The sequence below is a fragment of the Platalea leucorodia genome (assembly GCF_965183815.1).
Source record: "Platalea leucorodia genome assembly, chromosome: 1".
NCBI lineage: Eukaryota > Metazoa > Chordata > Aves > Pelecaniformes > Threskiornithidae > Platalea > Platalea leucorodia.
In genome coordinates, this window is record NC_138823.1 from 121,514,754 (window position 1) to 121,535,509 (window position 20,756).

The window sequence follows — 20,756 nt, forward strand, 5'->3', positions numbered from 1 at the left end:
TCAGAAACATTTGGGCATGGAACACACCACGTACTGAGGGACGTTGAGCCATAGTGGGAAGAGGATAGGGAGGAAGAAAAAAACCAAAGCAAACCAAAGGAGAGCAGTATTGAAATCGGAACAAAAAAAGAGGAGAAAGTTTTAAATCAATAGGTGTGATGAAATTATTTGGCAGCTCAGTGCAAAGCAGTGGAGGAACTGGTGGGAGTGAAGTTAGGAAGAGAAAAGAAGGTCAGAGAAGGGACAAGGAAGAAAATTAATCTGCAGTGCTGAAGCTGCAAGATAATTAGAATTATGAAGGGTCAGAGAAGGATAACACTAGTGCGCGCTCTCTCAGATCGGTTCTAGGACTTCAGAGACTTTAACTCTCTGCTCTCCACAGGCTTCCTAGGCTTAGCATTTCTATGCCATGCTGCTCCACCTGCAGAACGGAAGGAGAACTTAGGTAGATGGCAAGGGCACGTATGCATCGTAGGAGAAATGTCGGTGTTACGGGGTGCATACCTTAGAGCATATAGAAACTAGGAAGCCCTAGTTTGCTTAGACTCAGTACGGCCGATCAGAGAGATGTGATATTTGAAACTGAGCTCGTGATGGCCAAATAATATCTGGTGGTTTTAATTAAGAACATCTGCCAGAGCTATGAATGGTGACATGTTTAGTCACAGAGTCATTAGTGGAGAGAAACAAACTGCAGAAGCAGCAGCTGGTCAGCAATCAGTTGCACTTTAGATAGCTAAATTAAAAGGGGACCTAGCCCATCCCGCCCATGCAATAACAAACTAAAGCTCCAGTTCAGTAAACAGCTGACTCTCGAGGTAGGATTTAACCCCTGTGAAGGGAACGCGCAGCCCGGAATGTTTGGTTGAGTGGAGCCTCATAGTACAAAGGCAAAGCAGTTCACAGCTTATGAGATGTCTGCTAGGTCAGCTGGACAAATGACCACCACCATTCTGCCTGTCTAGTAACAGTAGCATAGGAGTAGGCAGTACTCACCATCCCAGCAAGCTAAAGAAAGAGAAAAAGAAAGTTCAATTGAAAAATTTTGCATCGGAAGAGTTTTAAAAATAAAAGCTGAAATCACTGGTGGAACATACCCTGAATTTAGTTTCCATAGTTCTACAGGTTTTAAGACTTTCAGTGACTTATGATGCATGCATTATTGTCTTCCACTGCTCTGCCTGGTTGCACAACTCTCTTTGGTTTTACTGGAGAATGGAGTAAAAGGACAAGCAGGACCTGGCCCTGCTCTAGACCAAATACTTTCCTTGAGGGGTTTCCACCAGACTTTAGAGAGAGAAGTATACCATTAGTTGTAGAAACTCCCACTATTTGGCAGGGTCACTTTCTAAGGAATTAGGATAGATAGCAGAGGAAAAAATAATGCAAACTTACTGCATGGTAACTGGACCCACTGGATACCAAGACATGTAACATTTCTAAGAAATTACATTACAGTAACTTTGGCAACAGAAATTATTCTAAGCAACCAAAAAAAAGTTTTGCATTCTGAGCCCTAACTTCATTTTTCAAGCACCTGCCTGCTAAGACCATAAATTCACAGCACGCTGAACACAGAACTGATGTGGTATTAACAAGACAGGGAAGAAAGCAAGTGGCAATACTCGGGCTTACAATATCAAAACAAGATTGAATGCTTACGGCTGTGTTGGCGGACGTAGTCAATGAGTTCACATGGCTGTGGACAAGAACAAAAAAGACATGCATGAGCACATGACTACTCAATGAGGTGGTGCACTGTGTGTGTTTGTAACATGGAGTGCGCTAGAGCTACGTACAGAAAATAAGGCTTGTCCGTTCAGTCCTTTACGTCCCTAAAAAAAAAAAAAAGAGAGAAGAATAAAGATTACAGTAATGACATCTTCATCTCATGTAATTGCTCAGATATTTTACTAATCAGCCAAGGGCTGATTGCATTACACATTTTTATATATTTTATTTAATGTCTACCAGGATTTGGGAATATTGAAAGTCTACACTAGAACTGAAAGTTTCTACTACCTGTTAGCTGCGTACATTTTTATTTCAGTAAGGGTGAGGAAAGATCAGTATTTTTGTTTGCAAGGACAGACCTTTAGTACTTTGAGGAATTTTTGTACATGGCTGCTGCAACTAATTCCAGCTATGGTCCTCTTTTGAAGCTTGAAGAAATTCACAGTATATCATTTCATATCTGACAAAGATGTACAGAGAAACTATCAGCTTAGCACGAGCTGCAGAGTTCTTCACAGTGGTAACAATTAATGAGAGAAAAACGAAGCCAATCTCTCTTTTATACCGTAGTGAATTTGCAAAGCTTAAAGTCGAAGAGGAAATAAATGTTTCTAAAGTGAGCCTCTTTCATTTGAGACTTAAGATACACACCACTGAACTCCCACAATGGTACTTCTAACAGGTCTGTTAGAAATACATCATTGCAAAATTTACTGTGCTAGTGACAGCCCAAAAAATACAGCAAGCATTGTCCTTTGCATTAGTTACAAGGAGAGGCTCAAAGTACAAGTCAGGTACACTTTTCAAACATGCACAAGCTAGGCCTTTAGATTGTGACTTATGAAAATTACATTTATAGGTATACAATTAGCCATTTGCATTCAGAAGTACCTGATTTGTGCTTACATACAGATGAATTCACAATCTTTTTTATTTAATAAAATATTGAAGTTCACAGTGTAATACAATCATGCAATTTACAATATATGCACAACACATCAACGGCAGTCATCAGAACCATCAGAACATTGCACATATTACCACTGCAGACCACCATAAGAGGAAGAAAATGTTTTGTTTCATTCCTTAGTTTCCCTTCAAAATTAAAAAGAACAAATGCATTTTCCAGTACCAGCAGAATATATGGAGTCTAAGTCTTACCCTGTGTCCTGGAGATCCCCAGTCTCCTGGACTGCCTTTCAGACCAGCAGGTCCTGGAATACCCTATGAACAGAAGCATGTACATATGTGGTATTCGAAGAACATAACACAGGTGACAAAAAACTTACATTTTCTATTGAAAATCAACAGATTTCCTTCCTTCTTCCTTTATTTGCTACATGCTTAAGTTCCACTGACTTAAGCGTAAACGAGGAGTAAGAAAGAAGAGCATCAGGTCTGACATAATTTTCACTTTTACGAGATAAACAACCTGGATAGCATCAAAGCACCAATTTTCTTCTAGTAGTTGAGCTCATTTTTGTTAAGTGTATTATTCATCCAACATGTTCAAAGCCCATTTAGAAATAAAATCTTCAAAATAAAATTAGCACATGCACATCTTTGCTTTTGGTGGAAAGAGCCTTGTTTAATTCCTAGCCTTTTTTGCAAAAGCAGTGCTGAGTAAAAAACAGTTCAGTGGGACTGAACTCCTCCTGGTTTGTTACTACCTGCAGCTCCCAGCTCTCCTTTCTCTTGGGAGCAGCCAGCCCTCCTTACCCTCTGTCACAGCAGAGGAGATCTGAAGTTAATATTCAGCCGTGGAAAAGCTTGGGGGAAAAAGGGAGAAAGAAACACACAATAATCCAGAAAAATCAGGACAAAGAAGTTAATGAGGAATAAATGGGATCATCACACTGCTCTTAAACCAGCAAATTTCTTCTACAGCATTTTTTTATCTAAAAGGCACAAAAGGAAAGTGAACTGGAACAGCAGGTAGGACATTCAGAAATGCTCATTGCTTCTGTTTAGCGTAACGCGCACAGGGACAGAGCATGGCCGGCATTAGCAGCCTTTGAAAATTACAGACATAACATCTAAAAATTAATACAAGTGTGCAATCAGCACATCAAGGAGAAGCCTATTTAAAAAAAAAACATTAAAGAACAACAACGATAAGGTACTTGCCATTCTGCCTCTATATCCTTTTGGTCCAGGTTCCCCTGCAATTCCCTTGTCCCCGGCTTCACCCTAGTTAATTGGAAAAAAATGTAAGTAGAATGTGGAAACAGGCTCTCCTGATAAAAATGCAAACTTCTCAAGAAATTATGACATCATTTTCCCACTGAAAAACAGGGATATGAAAGATTGCACACAAAAAATCAGTCATGGATTCATGTAAAAGTACCAAACCAAACCTACACAATGACCAGCCAATGACTTTTTACCAGGGAAAAAGAAAATGAGATGCAGCTGTTACTTTAATGAAGTATCCTACGATAACAAAAGATATGCAATATCTTATTTCACACAACTGAAAGCACTTCTCCCTCTAATCTGTCAAAACCATACTGTTGACTGCAGTGTATTCTCTCCAAATAATACCTTCTATGGCAGAAGTGTGCTGCTTCCAAAATGTGATTTATCTACTTGTTTATTAAAGCACACACAGATTTCCCATGAGAACAGTGAAGAGCTGGCAGTTCAATTTATTTAACAAAAGGCCTAATCGCTCCCTAATTACTACGCAAGTAAAAATATTGGAGAAAATATTAACCAGCAATTTCTGTGCACAGAACATTGAAAATGTCCGGTGATATCAACAAGAACAAGCCGCTGTCAGATTTTCTACATCTATGGGGGAATGTAAATCAGTCACCAAACTGTCAGAACATGATGCAGTCCTTACTCTTCTTTACTCCATACACAAATGGCCATTTACCAGGAAGGTTTGGGTCAGATATCTGGCACACAACTTGCCCACATTGTCCCCAGGCCATGATGTTCAGCAGAATGACTCTGCTTTTGCTGTGGCCATAGTTCTGCATCCACAGAGAGTACAGATGTTGAACAGCCTTATTAGCTGAAGTCTAATGTGTAACACCAACTTCACAGCTCAGTCTTGTTCATGCAATCTGATCAGCCAGCGTTTTCATTGTTTTTAAAACTGGTTGAGGCTCTATACTTCACATTCACCTTGAAAAAAGGTTTCAATCTTTCTGGAAAGTCTGATTTTTAAATTTGTGATCCTGAGTTGGGGAAAAAAGAAAAAAAAAAAGAAAAAAGCAGCATTGCGTTTTTCCATGGGATAGAAAACTATTGTTTCACTCAGTTGTCATTATTGTATTACTTAATAAATTAACTGAAGGAAATCCTCCACTTGTAATTTTTTGAGCAATCATGGATTTTCTATTAGGAAAAGAGGTCCTATCAAAAACTCCTATAAACACCACTTTTGCTTTGCAAAACAGTGGAGGGACAAAAGATTTTTTTTTTCCCAGCTAAATGTATTTTGGCATTTCAATACAAGAAACCTAAAATTCATAACAAGCCCATAGGGGTATTAATGGTTGGCATATATCAAACACAAGCTTATTAAATAAAGACTGCCAGAATGAATTAGAAATGCACAACAAGCTAGCTTGTTATCTTACTTTATAAATTACCAACTATTTTTTTTTATGTTCAGAAAGTTATTGTTTCTGTGGTTTAGATTTCTTTTTTAAACTCTTGCCATATAAACCATGATGTCAACAGACTGTTGGACTTGCAAAATTAGGCACTTGAAAGTAAAGGAAGGTCAGGACTTCTGCTGGTAAATTTCCAATTTATTTCTCTCCAAAATTCCTTTTCTCCTTTGTCCATATATTAGTACAACAGAGCTAGCCTGAATAAATTCACTCTGACATGGTTAAACAATGCAGCAGAGCAAGACCTCCCATGTCCATCTACTTTTACTGTCTATAAGTAAGCTGGTCTGAAGCTTCAGGAGTAGGAAGAACCACCGCTAGTCTCACTTGTGTGGCAGCCTCTGGATCCTTGGAGGTCAGAAGAAACCTCTGCCTACAAACACTATCTTTGCTTAAACAATTAAAGTGATGCAATAAACTCAAACCTTGCTGAAAAGACTGCACACGGAGCAACTTTACTGAGTAAACTATAAGAGGGACAAAGGCAAACAATAGGTGGGCTTTCCAAAAATCATTTCAATATAGGCTGTTTCCCTCAAAGTTAGGGGTCATTCAGGACACTTGGGCCTTCCCTTTCCATGTCTTCGTGAAAGTTACTTCATTTTATAGCAGCCAGCATCAGATTGTTCTTCCCAGCAAAACACCTGCTCCATTTTTATTTAGTGCTCACTGGCTGGAGAGGAGAGAATGGTAGATGAAAGCTTTTGGTCTTTTACCACTTACACAGGTTACCCCTCCTGCTCCTTTAACAAAAGTGAATCCTACTTCTTTTCACAAAATGCCAGGAAAATTCACTCAGTGTACAGAAAGTTATCTACAAAAACTATTCTCATTTTTAAAAAGAAATATTGGCAATAGTATCTGCCATTTTTGGAACAACGTAATTCTATGAGCTACATCTGAATTACACACATATAACCACAATGAAGTAAAGAACAGATTATTTAAGCTAACATACATGAAAGCCAGAGAACTGTTGAGGTAAAAAACAAACATGTACCTTTTGTCCAAAATCTCCAGGAATTCCTCTATTTCCCTATAACATAGAGAGCAGAGATAATGAAATTCACAGTATCATCCCAGTTTTGTTTTTTAACTGGTATTTGAAAGTAATATGCTGGTTTTTATGTATATGTATGAATACTTACATTATATGTATAATATATACACTGCATATGTAAAATATATGGAAAGATACACACACACACACACACACATATATAAAAAATACTGCCAATGAGGATATACTTATAGCTTTAACTTGTCCCAGTCGTGAATAAAGACTGAAATTGTCATTACACTGGCAGCTGAATGGGACCAATCTTAGTACACAAAAATTCTTGAGGTATGTTTCTGGTAAATCAGATGTAGGGCAGAGGTTGGTATTTGTTGGTGGTGATATGCCAAGCTGTATTTTTCATTTCCAAAAAACATACTAGCAATAGCTTGGTGTTGGCCAGGAGACATTGTCTTGTAGGGACACAACGTGCCATACAAGCAATATTTAAGGATGATAAAAACCTCTTACTTTTTTGAATTCAAGGGACAGGCTCATGGCTCAGTTAGCCATTGCTGGATCCAAAATCTCTCTCTAGTATTTCAGGACCAAGCCAATAATACTTCTGTCAGTCTGTGGGATGAGAATCTCCAGCTTGTCTTCTCCGTCCTGCACATTCCTTGCTCACAATTTCACTAACAATTGCCACAGTCTCTGGCTCTTTCCAAGGAAACCGCCAAGGCCACATTGCTCACTTCTCACCAGGACCTTGCTAATGACTTTCTGAATAGCATTACTTGCGTTTCAGTTGTTTGCATAAAGGAGCTTAATGGCTCCTTTAGACATATTCTGGATAAAAGACATTTTTGCAGCCACCAGCTCTTATACATTGTAGGCATGTAAAACTATAAGGAAACTTGCTATGTGATTTGCATGGTGTTTCTGCCAAAACATCATATAATCCTGCTTCTGACAGCATCAAGATTTATCTAAAAATCTACTGAAGCCTCCTGCATCCTACAACCACTACCAGAAATATATTCCAGAATCGCAATATGAACTAGCTTCATCGACATGACAGATGATGGCTCTTGGCCACAGGGACCTTACAGTCCAAGGTTAAGGGTGCAGAATCCACTGTGAACCACACTGATTTTAGCAACTCATTGTTTAGTCTTAGGTATGTGCTCACATAGAACAGCTAGTGAATTAATCATAGTGAGTGATAATTAGAAATAAAATCAGTAGTTGTGTAGGTTAGAGTTCTATCCCATATGCCTTGGGATGAAATTCAAATAGCTATAAATGGTGCCTGTTGTTTGCATTTCCCCTAGCTTTCCCTCTTACTGTAAATTATTTCTAAAATAATGGAGAAAATAATAACGTCCTTATGATTCCTTGTTCAGTTTTACCTTTACTCCTTTTTCTCCAGGTAGGCCATATCCAAAAGCACCATCTTCCCCCTATAAACAGACCATTTTTATTTAAGTATTCGCATTTGTACTCTTCTTGTGTCTATCTGCACCTTATTTTACTAACCAGGTGTTAATTCAAGTGCCTCGCAGTACAGAATCACAGGAAGTCTGATGTAAAGAATTGCAATACATTAGGGAGGAGCAAGATGCCTTCCACTCCATTTCACCTCATGAATATGCACACTGTGCCCCTGAACCAGTTCAAAGAGAAGCAAAATCTCTGCAGTCTATGGGAAGTAAAACCTTAAAAGCGAACACAAAGGTGGAAGTTGGTCCTGGCTTGACCCGCAAAGACAGGAGGGATGGCGGGAACATGTACAACACTGTCTCCAAAGCTGACCCAGTCTAACAGAAGGGAAGGTATTCCACATAGAGGAGAAAGCCAAGTGCACAAAAAAAAAATCCTCCTGCAGTCATTGATTACTCTGAAAATAATACTGCATTGTCTCTAACTGCACCTCAAAGCAAATCTTTAGAAAATCTAGCCCCAAAAGAAACTGCATTTTTATACTACTACTAGAAACCAATCACTCTTGTTCATGCTCTCTTCACAACCTGCACAATTAGAACCATATTCCAAAATATCAGGGACAGAAAGTTTCAAACTAAAAACCTAAAGCACCTGGTCATTCTCTATTTACTAACTCAAATGATATTTCTTCCCAATACTATTAATAGAAATATTGTAATATTACAATAGAATGTACCAAAGGTTTGGGGTCACGTCTGCACTTGCAATTCACACCTGTATTCATTCAGAATAATATAACTGTTAGGAGACTCAGAGCAAAAAGTAGTTTAAAATTTATATTCTCTCAGTTAGTCTGAAATAAAAAAAAATCTATATTCTCTCTGTTATTACACTTAATATCAGGTCTTAACTGACCAAACTGAAATTCATCTTGAGTTATATGTCTTTTAGGACAGGACAGGCCTCCTGCTTTAGGTCTGGTGTAGACAAAAAAAGCAGCATAGGGATAAAAATAAAAGTACAAACCTGCCTTCCACGCATACCATATGGACCTCTTTTTCCTTTTGGTCCTAGATCACCAGGTTGTCCCTATTAAAAAAACCAATTAAGTAAACCATTTCCATACTCATTTGAGTCATGCTTGGTTGAAGGGATACTGTGAATTTCAAGATGAGGTTCTGCAAAGGAAATCTAAAATATTGTATTGAAGGTCCTTCTTCAGCTCTCTCAATACAGACTGAAAGGAAGATTTTCATAATATGGACAGACTAGCTTTTTCAAAGAATATATGATTTCCAAATCAAAGAGGAAAACATTTCTAGTGTCAGGTCAAACAGCCTCTATTAAAGGATGAGAAATTATGAGTATTAAAGGGGTAAAATCACTGGCTCCAGAATGTCATCTTACAGTCTCCCAGTCCAGTTTCAAAAGGCATGGAAGAATTTCCTTCATCCTGTGGAATAACTATCTGACTATACCAGCTGACAAACCTCACACACTCATCCACAAATACCAAGGAATTTGACTAATCTGAAAGAAGATACAAAAACACTATTACCTTCAAGCTACTTTCTTACAATTTATAAAATCAGATAAGCAGCCTCAGGATTTCAGGCAAAAAAGTACCTTAAACCCAACTTTTATGTTAAAAGCCACTTTGCATTTCTCCTTTATTTAGATGTGCAAATGCTAGACTGAGTGATCTTACCCAAAAGAAGTTGTGTATATCCTGAGACACCTGAATTTATGCCTATGAAAATTATGATTAATTACTTTTGAGATATCCTACACATCCTAAAATGCATAAATAAAGCATTTCAAATTTCTTACACTTTCACCATTAAGATTGTTACTCTTAATTTTGTCAGGCATTTGTCTTCTGGATACTCAGCTTGTCATGATTCTGAAAGTTTGAGTTAAAAGGGAACACTGAAACTCTATTATAATACTTTTATTGGAATCACTTCTTCTGACCTCTGATTATGTGAAGCTTTCCCCCATCCCCTTTAATAGCTATTTTAGACTGGCACAGAGCTTACAATTTCTTCTGGGAAGAGCAAATCAAATAAACATGAACTGTTAGGTCTTAATGGAAGAACTGCACAACACGACATGGTTTATCATGCAAATGATACCAGTCTTAAAAGTGCTTACAAACACGTTATCAATTTACAGAATTAACAAATTATCCAGAGGGTAAAAGTTACATCTAAAGGTTTAATAGATGAAACAGAATTAATTTAAAACTCTGCTTCCCTGAACTTTCTAGTCCACACTTTGGCAGAAAGAGGCTTTTCAAATAAGAGAAAGTCCAGATCTAAAAAGCTTACACTCTTGAAAAGCTCTGTGCAGCTGTGGCCAGAGCCATTACTAACATGCATACTGTGCTGGCTGTGCTTGCTTGTTTTTTTTCCAAAAGAATTTAAGTACCATACAAACTGCAATCTAAAAAGAAACATGATAAACGTTACTTAAACTTCAACACACAATTGCTACTCAGATCAAGAGACTGATCCTGCAAACATCCCCTGGACCATTGCCTGGGAAATAGTTCCAGATATGGATTCCAAGAACAGAATAGGCAAGCCATTTTTAAACATTTTTAAACAACATTAAGGAAGGGAATTAAACAAACAAAATTAATACAGCAATTTAACTAAGGGAACCTTACTTTAATTCCTGTTTTCCCAGGAGCTCCGGGAGACCCTGCCAGACCCACAGGTCCTGGTTCATTCTGAAATAAACAAAAAGAGACAAATACTATGATGTGAAATAAGAAAACAGAGAAAACACCCAGACTCTTTCTCAGGTTGGACTTACATTTTATAAAAATTGACTAATGCCATAACATTTGTAGGCTACATAACCACTATCTACGCCTCCTTAAAGCCCTGCCCTAGAAAGGAGCCGTCAAGGTTCCAGGAAAAGGGTTGATCTTCCAGACAACACACAAGACGACGTATCAATAAGATCAGCTTCTACCTCCACTGCAAGCTTCCTGTTTGATTCTGGGACTCATCTGCAATCCACAGTTGGACAGAATGCCTAAGAAGGAGGAAACTAAATGGAAGAAAACTGTAGGTGCTATTCTGTTACTTGTAAGTTAAAATTAAGGATATTGATAGAATTTGTCTTGAAAGTGGGTCAGAGAACATGATCCTATTTTCTCCAGGACTTTAATCCAACGTATGTATTTTTGATATAACAAGAGTTTGGCTTAACCAAACTTTGCCACATCTTTTAGTATCCTCTCTCTGAAATATCTGGCTGCAGAATGACAATAACCAACTCATATAGTACCAATTAAATGCTTTCCTCCAGGCATTTGGCAGGGATTAGTCAGCCAATGTAAATTAAACTTAGCTTGAGCAAGCCAGGTTAGCACATGGGCCTCAAATTTGTAGCCAAAGAGCAGCTGCCACACTATCCTAAAGAAAGCCACACTATTCCAAATATTTTTCTGAAGCAAATCAACAGATGCAGGGATTTGGATGATACATCAAAGCAAAGGCAGATCTACCCTCCCAGCCCTTCACAGCTGGCTTCTGGAAGCTGTGATTAATGGCTTCTGTTACTGAATGTGACCATGGGCCTTTGTATGTAACAGATCTCAAAGACCAAAACTAATGTGTTCCTAAAGAAGCACATGCATTTTTTCATTTTTTTGAACAGGTGTAGAAAATGCACAGACAGGAAGACAGAGCCCTCTCCATTTCTTTAGCACCTTTTTAAATGAACAAGTCTCATTATAGGGTAATGAAGAGGAAAAGTACTCTTCTGGGTTCTCTTTACAATGGATGCAAGTGACAAGCACATTTTTCTCTATACAGGACAGACACACGGAGATTTCTATCTGGTGTGAATTAAATATTTGTATTCTAAAACACTGAGTAGAAATATTAAAAATTCTCCATACCTTGCAGATCACTGAGTTGTTAGGGGAAAGGACATCAGAAAGGGCAATGCTTTCTCCAGTGCCCAGACCAGCGTATCACATAAGATGCGATACAGAAGTGAAAACTGGAACAGTTAACTTGAGTGAAAAGATCAAATGACCACAGACTAGAATAATTCCAGATAATAATGCCATGAAAATAGAAGAATAAAATGTCTTTCTCTAGTACAGGATTATATTTTTGACTGAAATGCTTCAAATGACAGTGTACCTAGCATGGACTATTTTAGAGTATAAGGAAATTGAATAGCTTATTTCCAAACAAAAGTAAGTTGATATGGTCAGATAACAAAAGTATTATTTACAACAAAGAGCTTTGTAGATATAAGGAACTGCGTAACCACATGGCATTCATTCCTGGGGAAAAAAGATATTACCAGAACAAGAGGCAGTTTCCTTGTGGTGAACTACAGCAGGAAAGAAAGTGGGACAAAACAAAGTCTAATGGATTAAGCAATTTGACCTTTGCTCTTAAAGTGGTTCTGTGACCTGCTCTGTGTTCCTGGGAAAGTCTGCCCCTGGCTCTCTGCTTCTGCCTCTCCTTCCTCCACTGCCAATCAGCCCAGAACTAACTATTTGGATGTCTGATGTTTTTTCTAACAGGGTGTGACTCCACTTCCTAGAATAATGGCACTTCTGCTAGGGGGAAGAGAGGAGTCACTAGGGACATTATTAAGAACACAATAGCAGTCCTGGGTGTCATATGCCAACACACAATGTATTGTATAAAAATATTCTGATACAAGATTTCTTTAAGAAAAGGTTCTCAAATACTGGGCAAGGAAAAAAAAATGGTCAGACATGATTCCTAGTTACTAGTTGGTGGCTATGACCCACCTCACACAGCATGACAATTTGAGTGCTAACTGGAAGACAGGAAATCAATTCCTGTTTTGGTCACCCAACACCACACTTGCAAATAAACACAACATTAACATCTACACAGCATGTTCAATCAAAATGCCTAGGACGTGTGGCAAAACACTGAAGACGCTGAGAAAACTGGACACCTTTTGGATAGAACTGACAAAAATGAGTGAAATTCAAGCAAGAGACATGCTTCATACGTCAAACCAAAGCCTCCTCAGCTCACTATTGGCAGAGGAAGATAAAGATAAGCAGTTGGTTCCCACAGGAAATTGTTTGCTGGGAAATGTATCTTTAAATAAGACTGCATATAGAAAATTAATTAGCTGCCACATCAAGGAAGCATTCAAGATGACTTTCCAAAATAATAGCAAGCATTCCATGCCTGCAGAAAATATTGCTTTAGGAATCTTGTTCTCAAGACAAAAAGACAGCATTTTTATGGATAAGCACACAACAGAAAAAATATTATCTAGACTTGCATATTGAGTGGCCTCCGAAAAAAAAACAAGTGAAAACAGTTTTGCTTTTCCATAACAATCTTGGAATTTGGCACCAGAATAGCAAAAAGGACATATGTGAGTGATCTACAGGACACTTACAATTCAAAAATAGTCTGTTGCAAAGTTGGTGGTGACATCAGAAGCAGGGTGGGTCACGATAGTCCCAGTGTATTAAATTTGATTCTAAAAAAGGTTTGCAGAGACCATGACTTTGCAGCACCAAGGTTGTCCCCAGCTAAAATGTAGCTTCAAATTCTACAGGGTGAGCTTCTAAAAAAATCAGGTCTTAATTTTGTAGAAAGCACAGAGATATTAGAGAGAGAGCAGCCCTCTGCTCTCATCAATACAACCCCTCCCTTTCATATATGTAATTATGTTTTCAACACCAAAGTCTCAGGGAACAATGTTACAATGAAAACAAGACTCATCTCCTATAAGCCACTAATCAACTGGCATTCCAACAAATTGGAGCCACATAAGCAATTTAGCTTGTACTGCCTCATACAGAACAACTAGTATTTTCACTTTGTTACTGAGAAGCAACAATTTGCTTGAATCCTGCCAGTATTTACTTTCAAAAGGACAACAGGAAATAGCAAAGTGAGGGACAGAGGGAGATCTGGGAAGGCTGCCACAGGTAGGACCTCAGCATCGTCTCCTTAGTGTACCAGACAGCTACTGATCAGGAAAGGGGAAAATTTCTGTGGGTGGGGGCTACACTGTACAAATGAGCTGGGTGAAAAAATGCCTGAGAGAGTAACATCCTTCACCTCTCTACTGCTTTCCACCCAGTAGCCCTGCCGGTGAGTTCAGAGCAAGGGCAATCAGACCAGAAAGCAGGAGGTCGAGCTGGTTTCATGACCATTGATCTGCTCAGTACAAAAGGCAGCAGCTATACTTCTCTTCCTCCATATCCCCCTAAAAATGTCCAAAGTACAAGGGAAGGGAGCTCATGAAAACACACAGCTGTGTGGGAGGTGGGAAATGTTTGGCAGCTGACAGAAGAGAGAATGGTAGTTTCGGTGAAAGAAGTGAGTGAGCGAGGGACCCTCCTGGGATTTGCGTGTTACTGGGAAGCCTATCACCAGGAAGCCAGTAAGAGGGCTTGCGGGAACACACACTTGGAGGTATTAGTTCATACATATCACTTAATGTGTTTAACCACCAACTTTTAGCCTGTCTGGGCAAATTATTCCACTGGATTGTGAAAATCGGTCTGTTTACTTGGCTTTTGGATTAAAGAAGTATTCAACTACAATTATACAGATTAGTTGGCAATGCACAGGAGGTTGTAGGAAGTCAGAGCATGGACAGCAAAAAGGTTAATACACTCATAACTAAACATCCATACCATCACTGCTCTTGAAAGCAAGCCCTTAGAAAAAAACAAAAAAAAAAACCAAAAAAACCCAACTGTGCTGCAGCACTTGGAACAAGATTTACACCCAGAAAGGAGAGTAAGGAGCAAAGGCAGAAAACCTAAGACAGATTTTTGCTAATGAAAGAACTAGAATTCGTATGAACTAAAATTATGATAATTGTTAGATTAAGCACATTAATTCATACTTTATAGTTTCTGCATGACCAAATCTGTGACCTTTCTTCTCTTTTTCTGTCTTAGCTCACTATAATAAAACTGTAAAGTCCTTTGTTAGTAGCTTGTTGTAGATAGCTACAAAAACGTATTAGGTATAATTGCAGAATTTATCACAGCTTGGAAAAAATATTGATGCAAGAGAAGTGCCTTACACTATCACTTTTTTCTCCATTATTGCTAGGAAGGTGGCATTATTAGAAAGCTAGTATTTTATCAGTAATAATTAAGTTTTATGGAATTTTTTTATTGCTTTTGTCTCCTAGCAATATCTATCTCCTTTTCTGGTCAATACCATGTACTAAAAAGAAACCTGAAAAAATCAATGATGTAATGAAAAAACATTCAGATCGCAATCCTCATTTGGTTACACACCCAGTACCTTACAATTAAACAACATGGCATGCTTTCAGTATATTACTTACTGGAGGACCCTTAGGTCCTGGTCTCCCTTTCTGTCCTTTTTGACCATTACTGCCTTTTTGTCCCTAAAAACCAAAGTGCACAAAAGAGTTCATTAGTGTTGGGTTTTTTCCTTTTGTAAATAATGTACATAATGTACATACATACATAATGTATGTAAATAATGTAAAAAAAAAAAAACATTAGTGTTGGGTTTTTCCCTTTTGTAAATAACAATAATGTTTACCTGAGGTCCTCTGTATCCTTGTTTTCCTTGCAAGCCATACTGACCAGGCTGTCCACGATTACCCTGTTTTAAAATGACAACAAATCTTTGTCTTGTTAAGGTTTTCTCATGTGATCTAATGGACAGTGACATGTTGGGATGTATTGTATTAAAAAGGTCTTTTTTTTCTTTACATCTTCCTGCTATGGATAACGAATTTTCTTGCATTTACAGATGTCAAGAAAAATTCCAGAGGACCTATCTAACCAGTCTGATTTCAACATGTTGAACACTGCAGACCCAGAATGAACTAGTAATCAACACAGCAAAAACAATCCAAAGACAGCACTCCTGAAACCACACAGTGATAATGTTCTTGAAATAATATCTTGTGTGTGGACGATATGCAAGGCACTAAAAATCATTTAATACTGTAGTCACCAGGAAAGACTTGCTGAGCGCTAAAAGCAGCAGCTTCTGCTTTCCAGAGCCTAATGTTGAAAATTGATACAAACAAAGGAGAAAAGAAGTTTTATGCATCTAACTATACTTACATGCAAGCTATAAATACCTAAAATTTGCAGTTTTATCTGTGCAATATTTGGAACATACTCCTGCAAGTCTTTTAGTGTAATAGCATGAAGCATACACATAAAAGTCCAGATGAGGTTCCCGATCAATTACAAAAAATGTTTCTCAAACATACCTATTGCAACTACTTTGAATTCTTTTTTTCAAAATTCTTGATTAAGCTCCTCTGTGGAAAAGGGCAGATATAAGAAAAGCATAGTTCTTACCTCTGGTCCCTGTTGTCCCCTTTGCCCTGGTATTCCCTAAGACAAGGTAAAAAAAAAAAAAAGGCTGTGAGGCCAATATCATCTGAAGGCTTTTAAAAGTGGATAACTTGTTGCAATTACTTCAATAAAACTTCAGCTGAAAGATAAACAAATGCAAAATTTACGCTTTTTTACAAAAATAATATACTTACAAAAACAGTAGTCCAGTTTTGGCCTCCAGTGCCATTCTGAATGTTGCTTAGGAAAATGTATTTTTATTTAACAATGAGGTTATTGCTACTCACCAAATTAAATATTGTTATCAATCAGAACTGCACGCAAGGCAGAGGCTAAAAAGCATTCTCCCATTAAATCAAGCCCAAGCAAGTTAAGAGCTATTTTTCATTTTCACTGTGTACAAGCTTCCTCTGTTAAAGGAACTTACCGGGATGCCTATGCCTCCTGATGAGCCACGCAAGCCTTTTTGTCCTCTCTCACCCTGTACATGGAAAATTTAATTTCTTTAGCATCATTGCAATTTCTCATTTCTTCTTTTGTCTATTTTTGCATGCCAAATTTTTAAGACTGTCAAAAACTCTCTTGTGGGACTTCCCCACAACGACATTCTCTGTCAAAGTCTTTCAGTAAATAGCACTGACCACCAAAAACAACCAGTCACACATCTCTGAATGGGCCTGGCTTGTAGCACTATCTAAGAACTGGCAAATACCGTTACAGCTCTTCTCAGAAAGATTCCTGCAGGCCCTTGTTAAGAGCACAGGGCTGGGGGTTAGAGAGTTGGCAGACCCCGGCTCTGCTTCTAGCCTGCTCTTTGATATTGGGCAAGTTACTTCCTCGTTCTGTGCCTCACTTTCCTTTGTTGCACTGAGGATAATAACACAGACCGCTTGGGAAGGCATTCTCTTGCTGGAAAGTATTGCACAAGAGGCAAGCATTGGTACCATTGTATCATAGGAAAAAAGGCTCACCCAGTCTTTTAACTCTCCCTGAAAGCAGTGAGGGATTTACACCAGAGCATTTTCTCAGGTCTCTCGTCTGGATGACAAAATCTGTTTTCATTTCACTCTAAGTACAAGTGGGGCTGTTGCTCTTCCCTGGAGGTAGCTGAGCTTCCCCCCCAGCTGATTTCAGGAAAAGAAAAGGAGAGTACTCAGTTCCGTTGCCAATGGTCCAGACATTAATCTTGGATGGATTTAGAAGCTATGCTGATATCCAAGGGATCTGTGAATATGGTTGCGCTTGTGAATCTGAACAGTTAGGACATATGTTCCTCCTCCACAGAGGAGGAACAGGACTTTGCTATCTCTACATATGTTTCACATGAGTTCCGGTAGTGTTATTTGTGGATGCTGCTAAAGGCAGTGTTCTGTCTGTGGTAGTCTGTGTGTCTGATGGCACTGGTGACCTCTGTGTGTGTATATATTGCTCTGGAATACAGGCTGAACCCTCACTACTGGCCAAACCTGCAAACAGGAGCAGCAGCAGTGGCATCCATTGGACTGGAACAGAAAGACCGCCTAGGTCTTAATGTGCACTTGACTGGGCTTCAGTGGTTGGGAAGGAGGAGTTCCCAGGTCCCAGAGTCCATGGGATGCAGTGGCCATCATAACATCTTTTCTTAAAATTGGAAGATTTAAATTATTTGCACATTGGAATCAGATCAGGTGTTTGTCATTGCCTTGTGGGTTTGATGCTGACAGTGGTACTCATTCCTCTTCAGTGGTATTTCTGTTCAAAGACCTTTCAGACCTTTGTTAGCATCACATTTGATAAGTGATGAGTTCCCATATCCTTAGCAAAGATACATTTCAAATAGTGCAGATAGGAGGAGGAAACCGTGTAACTGGTAAGCAGATATCTTACAGAAATGCCACATATTTCTAAACAATTACCTCTTCCCCCTCTTCTCCTGCAAAGCCTCTTTTTCCTACTATTGTACTGTTCAGTCCAGGGTTACCCTGAAAAAAAGAAACACCTCCCAGTAAGAATGCTTATTCTTACAAAATCTGAGATGTTAAATAAACAAGTCAGTCCTTAGTCAATGCATATGATTACTGTCAACATTAGAAGGAGTTCTGTTTAGAGAGAACAGATCAAGGATTTGGTAGTACTAACTACTTAAAAATTGTAAACGTTCTTCTTTAGCAAAACAATAGGGAGATTTACCTATATGAAGGGTTAATAAAAAGCCTATGTATTAGACATGCTGCAGTCATGTGAACACACTGGAAGAACATCTTGTTTTTGCCCTGGTGCACAGGAGACTATGTAAAGTCTTATGAGTACATACACAAAGACAGTCTGCATCTAGAAAATAATGATGCACTTGAAAAAACATACAGGATCTCCTCGAAAGCCCTTCTGGCCACGATCACCAGGGGGTCCTCTTGGCCCTGGACTTCCCTGAAAGCAGAACATATCTCAGTAAGAACCTGAAGCACTACTTTCATGCAGGAATTGCCAAGAGAGAGGTCCAAGTTCCATCCTTTCAACCTTCATTTTTAAATAGTCTCACCCACAGTTTCTTCCCCAATTCCACTCCCAAAAAAACAGAAAACTGGGGGTTCTTGGACAGGAGCAATATAGAAACAGGCACTGTGCTCTACATTTTGTTTCATTGGTTTTTTGGGGGGTTTTGTAACTAAAGAATAAATTCAAAATACTTATTGCAACAAAACAGAAATTATTCCAAATATCAAAGAACTTTATTTGTAGACTACAACTTTGAAAGGCATATGCTAACGTACATTTCATGTTTTGAATGTAATGGTGCTCATCTGTGAATAACCAGAGTCTTCCGAGTAGCAATCAGCCCTGTGCCTCCTTGGGCACATGTATAAGTGCAAAAAGGGTAAGACAGTTTCTTCTGGAAGTAAGGTACCAAGCAGTTATTTGAAAGTATTGTTTTCGACACGTGAAACAGGTATCCAGTTGCTGCTCCTGCAAGTTCAAATTGTTCATGCACAGACCTGCATGGTGGCCACCCACCAGCCTGCCATCCCTAATAGCAGGCATTGAATTGTGGAGGCTAAACTGCAACCGATGACCTGAATTATCACCTTGGTTCCCACTGAGGATCATTTTTACTACATGGACCAAGCCAAAATGTTCAGTGTCTACCAGGCTGGGTTTTTTGCTTCAGTTAGCCATTCTATAAATGGGGTCTCATCAGCGAAAAGACAAATGGTCAATTCTCCAACTGTCTACTGAAGCTGCCACAAGGCAGTATCTCTTTTTGCCATTTGGAGTCGTAAGTCACACCTTGTTTCAGACTGCAAGGTAACTGGAAAGGCAACAAGGCTGCTCCATGCTTCATGAAAAACAAGCTATCTAACGTTGGCAAACAGATAATAAAAAAACCTCGTCTCGTGTATGTGAATCTGCCAAGGTACTACAGAGGTAGGAGGCCTCTGTATTACAAATTAGTCAAGTGCAGAAATTATTTGATCCCTTAAAAAATATGAGAAAATGCCCACCTAGAAGACTGTAAGGTACAGATCTAATTATTCTTCAAATTCTCTTTCAAATAGAAACATCCTACAGAGCAATTATTTTCTGGGTACACACCCTATTTACAAAAATACCGGCTGGCTATTCATCAGTAGTTTGCTCTTCTTCAGATGCTGGAAGTCCTATAATAACTCTCCTGATAGGAGTTCAAACAAAAAATGTGCAAATAACTTTGTGGTACAATGTCTACTCCTTGTGCTTGAGGGTTTATTAAAGATATTTCTCACAGGGATAGTTTCATGAAATAGCCATACTATTGTTCTTAAATCCAAACCCTGAACAATAAAAGATAACAAAATGTTACCGGATATCCAATGTCACCCTTTTCTCCTTTCTTTCCAGGAACCCCAGGAGATCCCTTAAAGAAAAAATATGACATATTAATTCATTTTTATCACTCAGTTACTCTGAGGTCAAGAAAGCAAAAGAAAGAAAATAATGTACCTCTTCTCCTCTAATTCCATCACTCCCATCTTCCCCATTGTCACCCTGAAATAATACAAATGTGCATGAATTTTTCACATAAACAACATGTGCACATGTACAAACTCCGGCAAGAACAGGGTGACATAGACCAAGATTTAAGGAAAAAACAAAAAAACAAACAAACAAAAAACAGAAGAAAAAAAAACAGAAGAAAAACTAAACACAGTAATTAATGCTTGAAGTTTCATTTCTTGTATGTTCCCTAGGCACAACCATATACTGAGCATTGCAGCAGGCATCTGCAAAGCAGCCTAAAAAAAAGTAACATTGACTTAACACTCACTGACATCTCTGCAAAACTTTCAAAATCTTCACTTAGTGCAGGACAAAGCCCTAAAGAATATTGCATTCACAAACTCAGACTGTCTAGAGTCATACTGTACCTTTTTTCCAGACAATCCTCGAAACCCCTGAAAAGAAAAAAGATGGCAAAAGTTAGAATAACATGTAACAAAAACATTCAAGGATTATTCTAAATCACAATGAAATGGTATTTTCAGAATTGTTGTTTAACCTTTAAACCTCTTTTGCCTGGACACCCCATGCTGCCTCTTCTTCCTCCTGGTCCAGGTGGTCCTCTTGGGCCCTGAAAGAGAGAAGAAGAATCCAA

The 20,756-nt window shown here is 38.5% G+C and overlaps 1 protein-coding gene across 1 annotated transcript in view; it reads right to left on the bottom strand.

Annotated features, from left to right (window-relative positions):
* Positions 1-921: 921 nt before the first annotated feature.
* LOC309598633 (collagen alpha-6(VI) chain-like) overlaps positions 922-20,756 on the bottom strand; it is a gene marked incomplete at both ends in the record, with an annotated part of 40,481 nt that continues 20,646 nt past the window's right edge. The window contains 16 exons of the mRNA XM_082329387.1: positions 922-1,008; positions 1,800-1,835; positions 2,896-2,958; positions 3,862-3,924; positions 7,773-7,823; positions 8,833-8,895; positions 10,478-10,540; positions 15,151-15,213; positions 15,375-15,437; positions 16,575-16,628; positions 18,043-18,108; positions 18,491-18,553; positions 19,965-20,018; positions 20,105-20,149; positions 20,530-20,556; positions 20,661-20,732. Coding sequence (XP_082185513.1) covers positions 922-1,008; positions 1,800-1,835; positions 2,896-2,958; positions 3,862-3,924; positions 7,773-7,823; positions 8,833-8,895; positions 10,478-10,540; positions 15,151-15,213; positions 15,375-15,437; positions 16,575-16,628; positions 18,043-18,108; positions 18,491-18,553; positions 19,965-20,018; positions 20,105-20,149; positions 20,530-20,556; positions 20,661-20,732 — 933 coding nt within the window. The remainder of the gene's footprint in view (positions 1,009-1,799; positions 1,836-2,895; positions 2,959-3,861; positions 3,925-7,772; positions 7,824-8,832; positions 8,896-10,477; positions 10,541-15,150; positions 15,214-15,374; positions 15,438-16,574; positions 16,629-18,042; positions 18,109-18,490; positions 18,554-19,964; positions 20,019-20,104; positions 20,150-20,529; positions 20,557-20,660; positions 20,733-20,756) is intronic.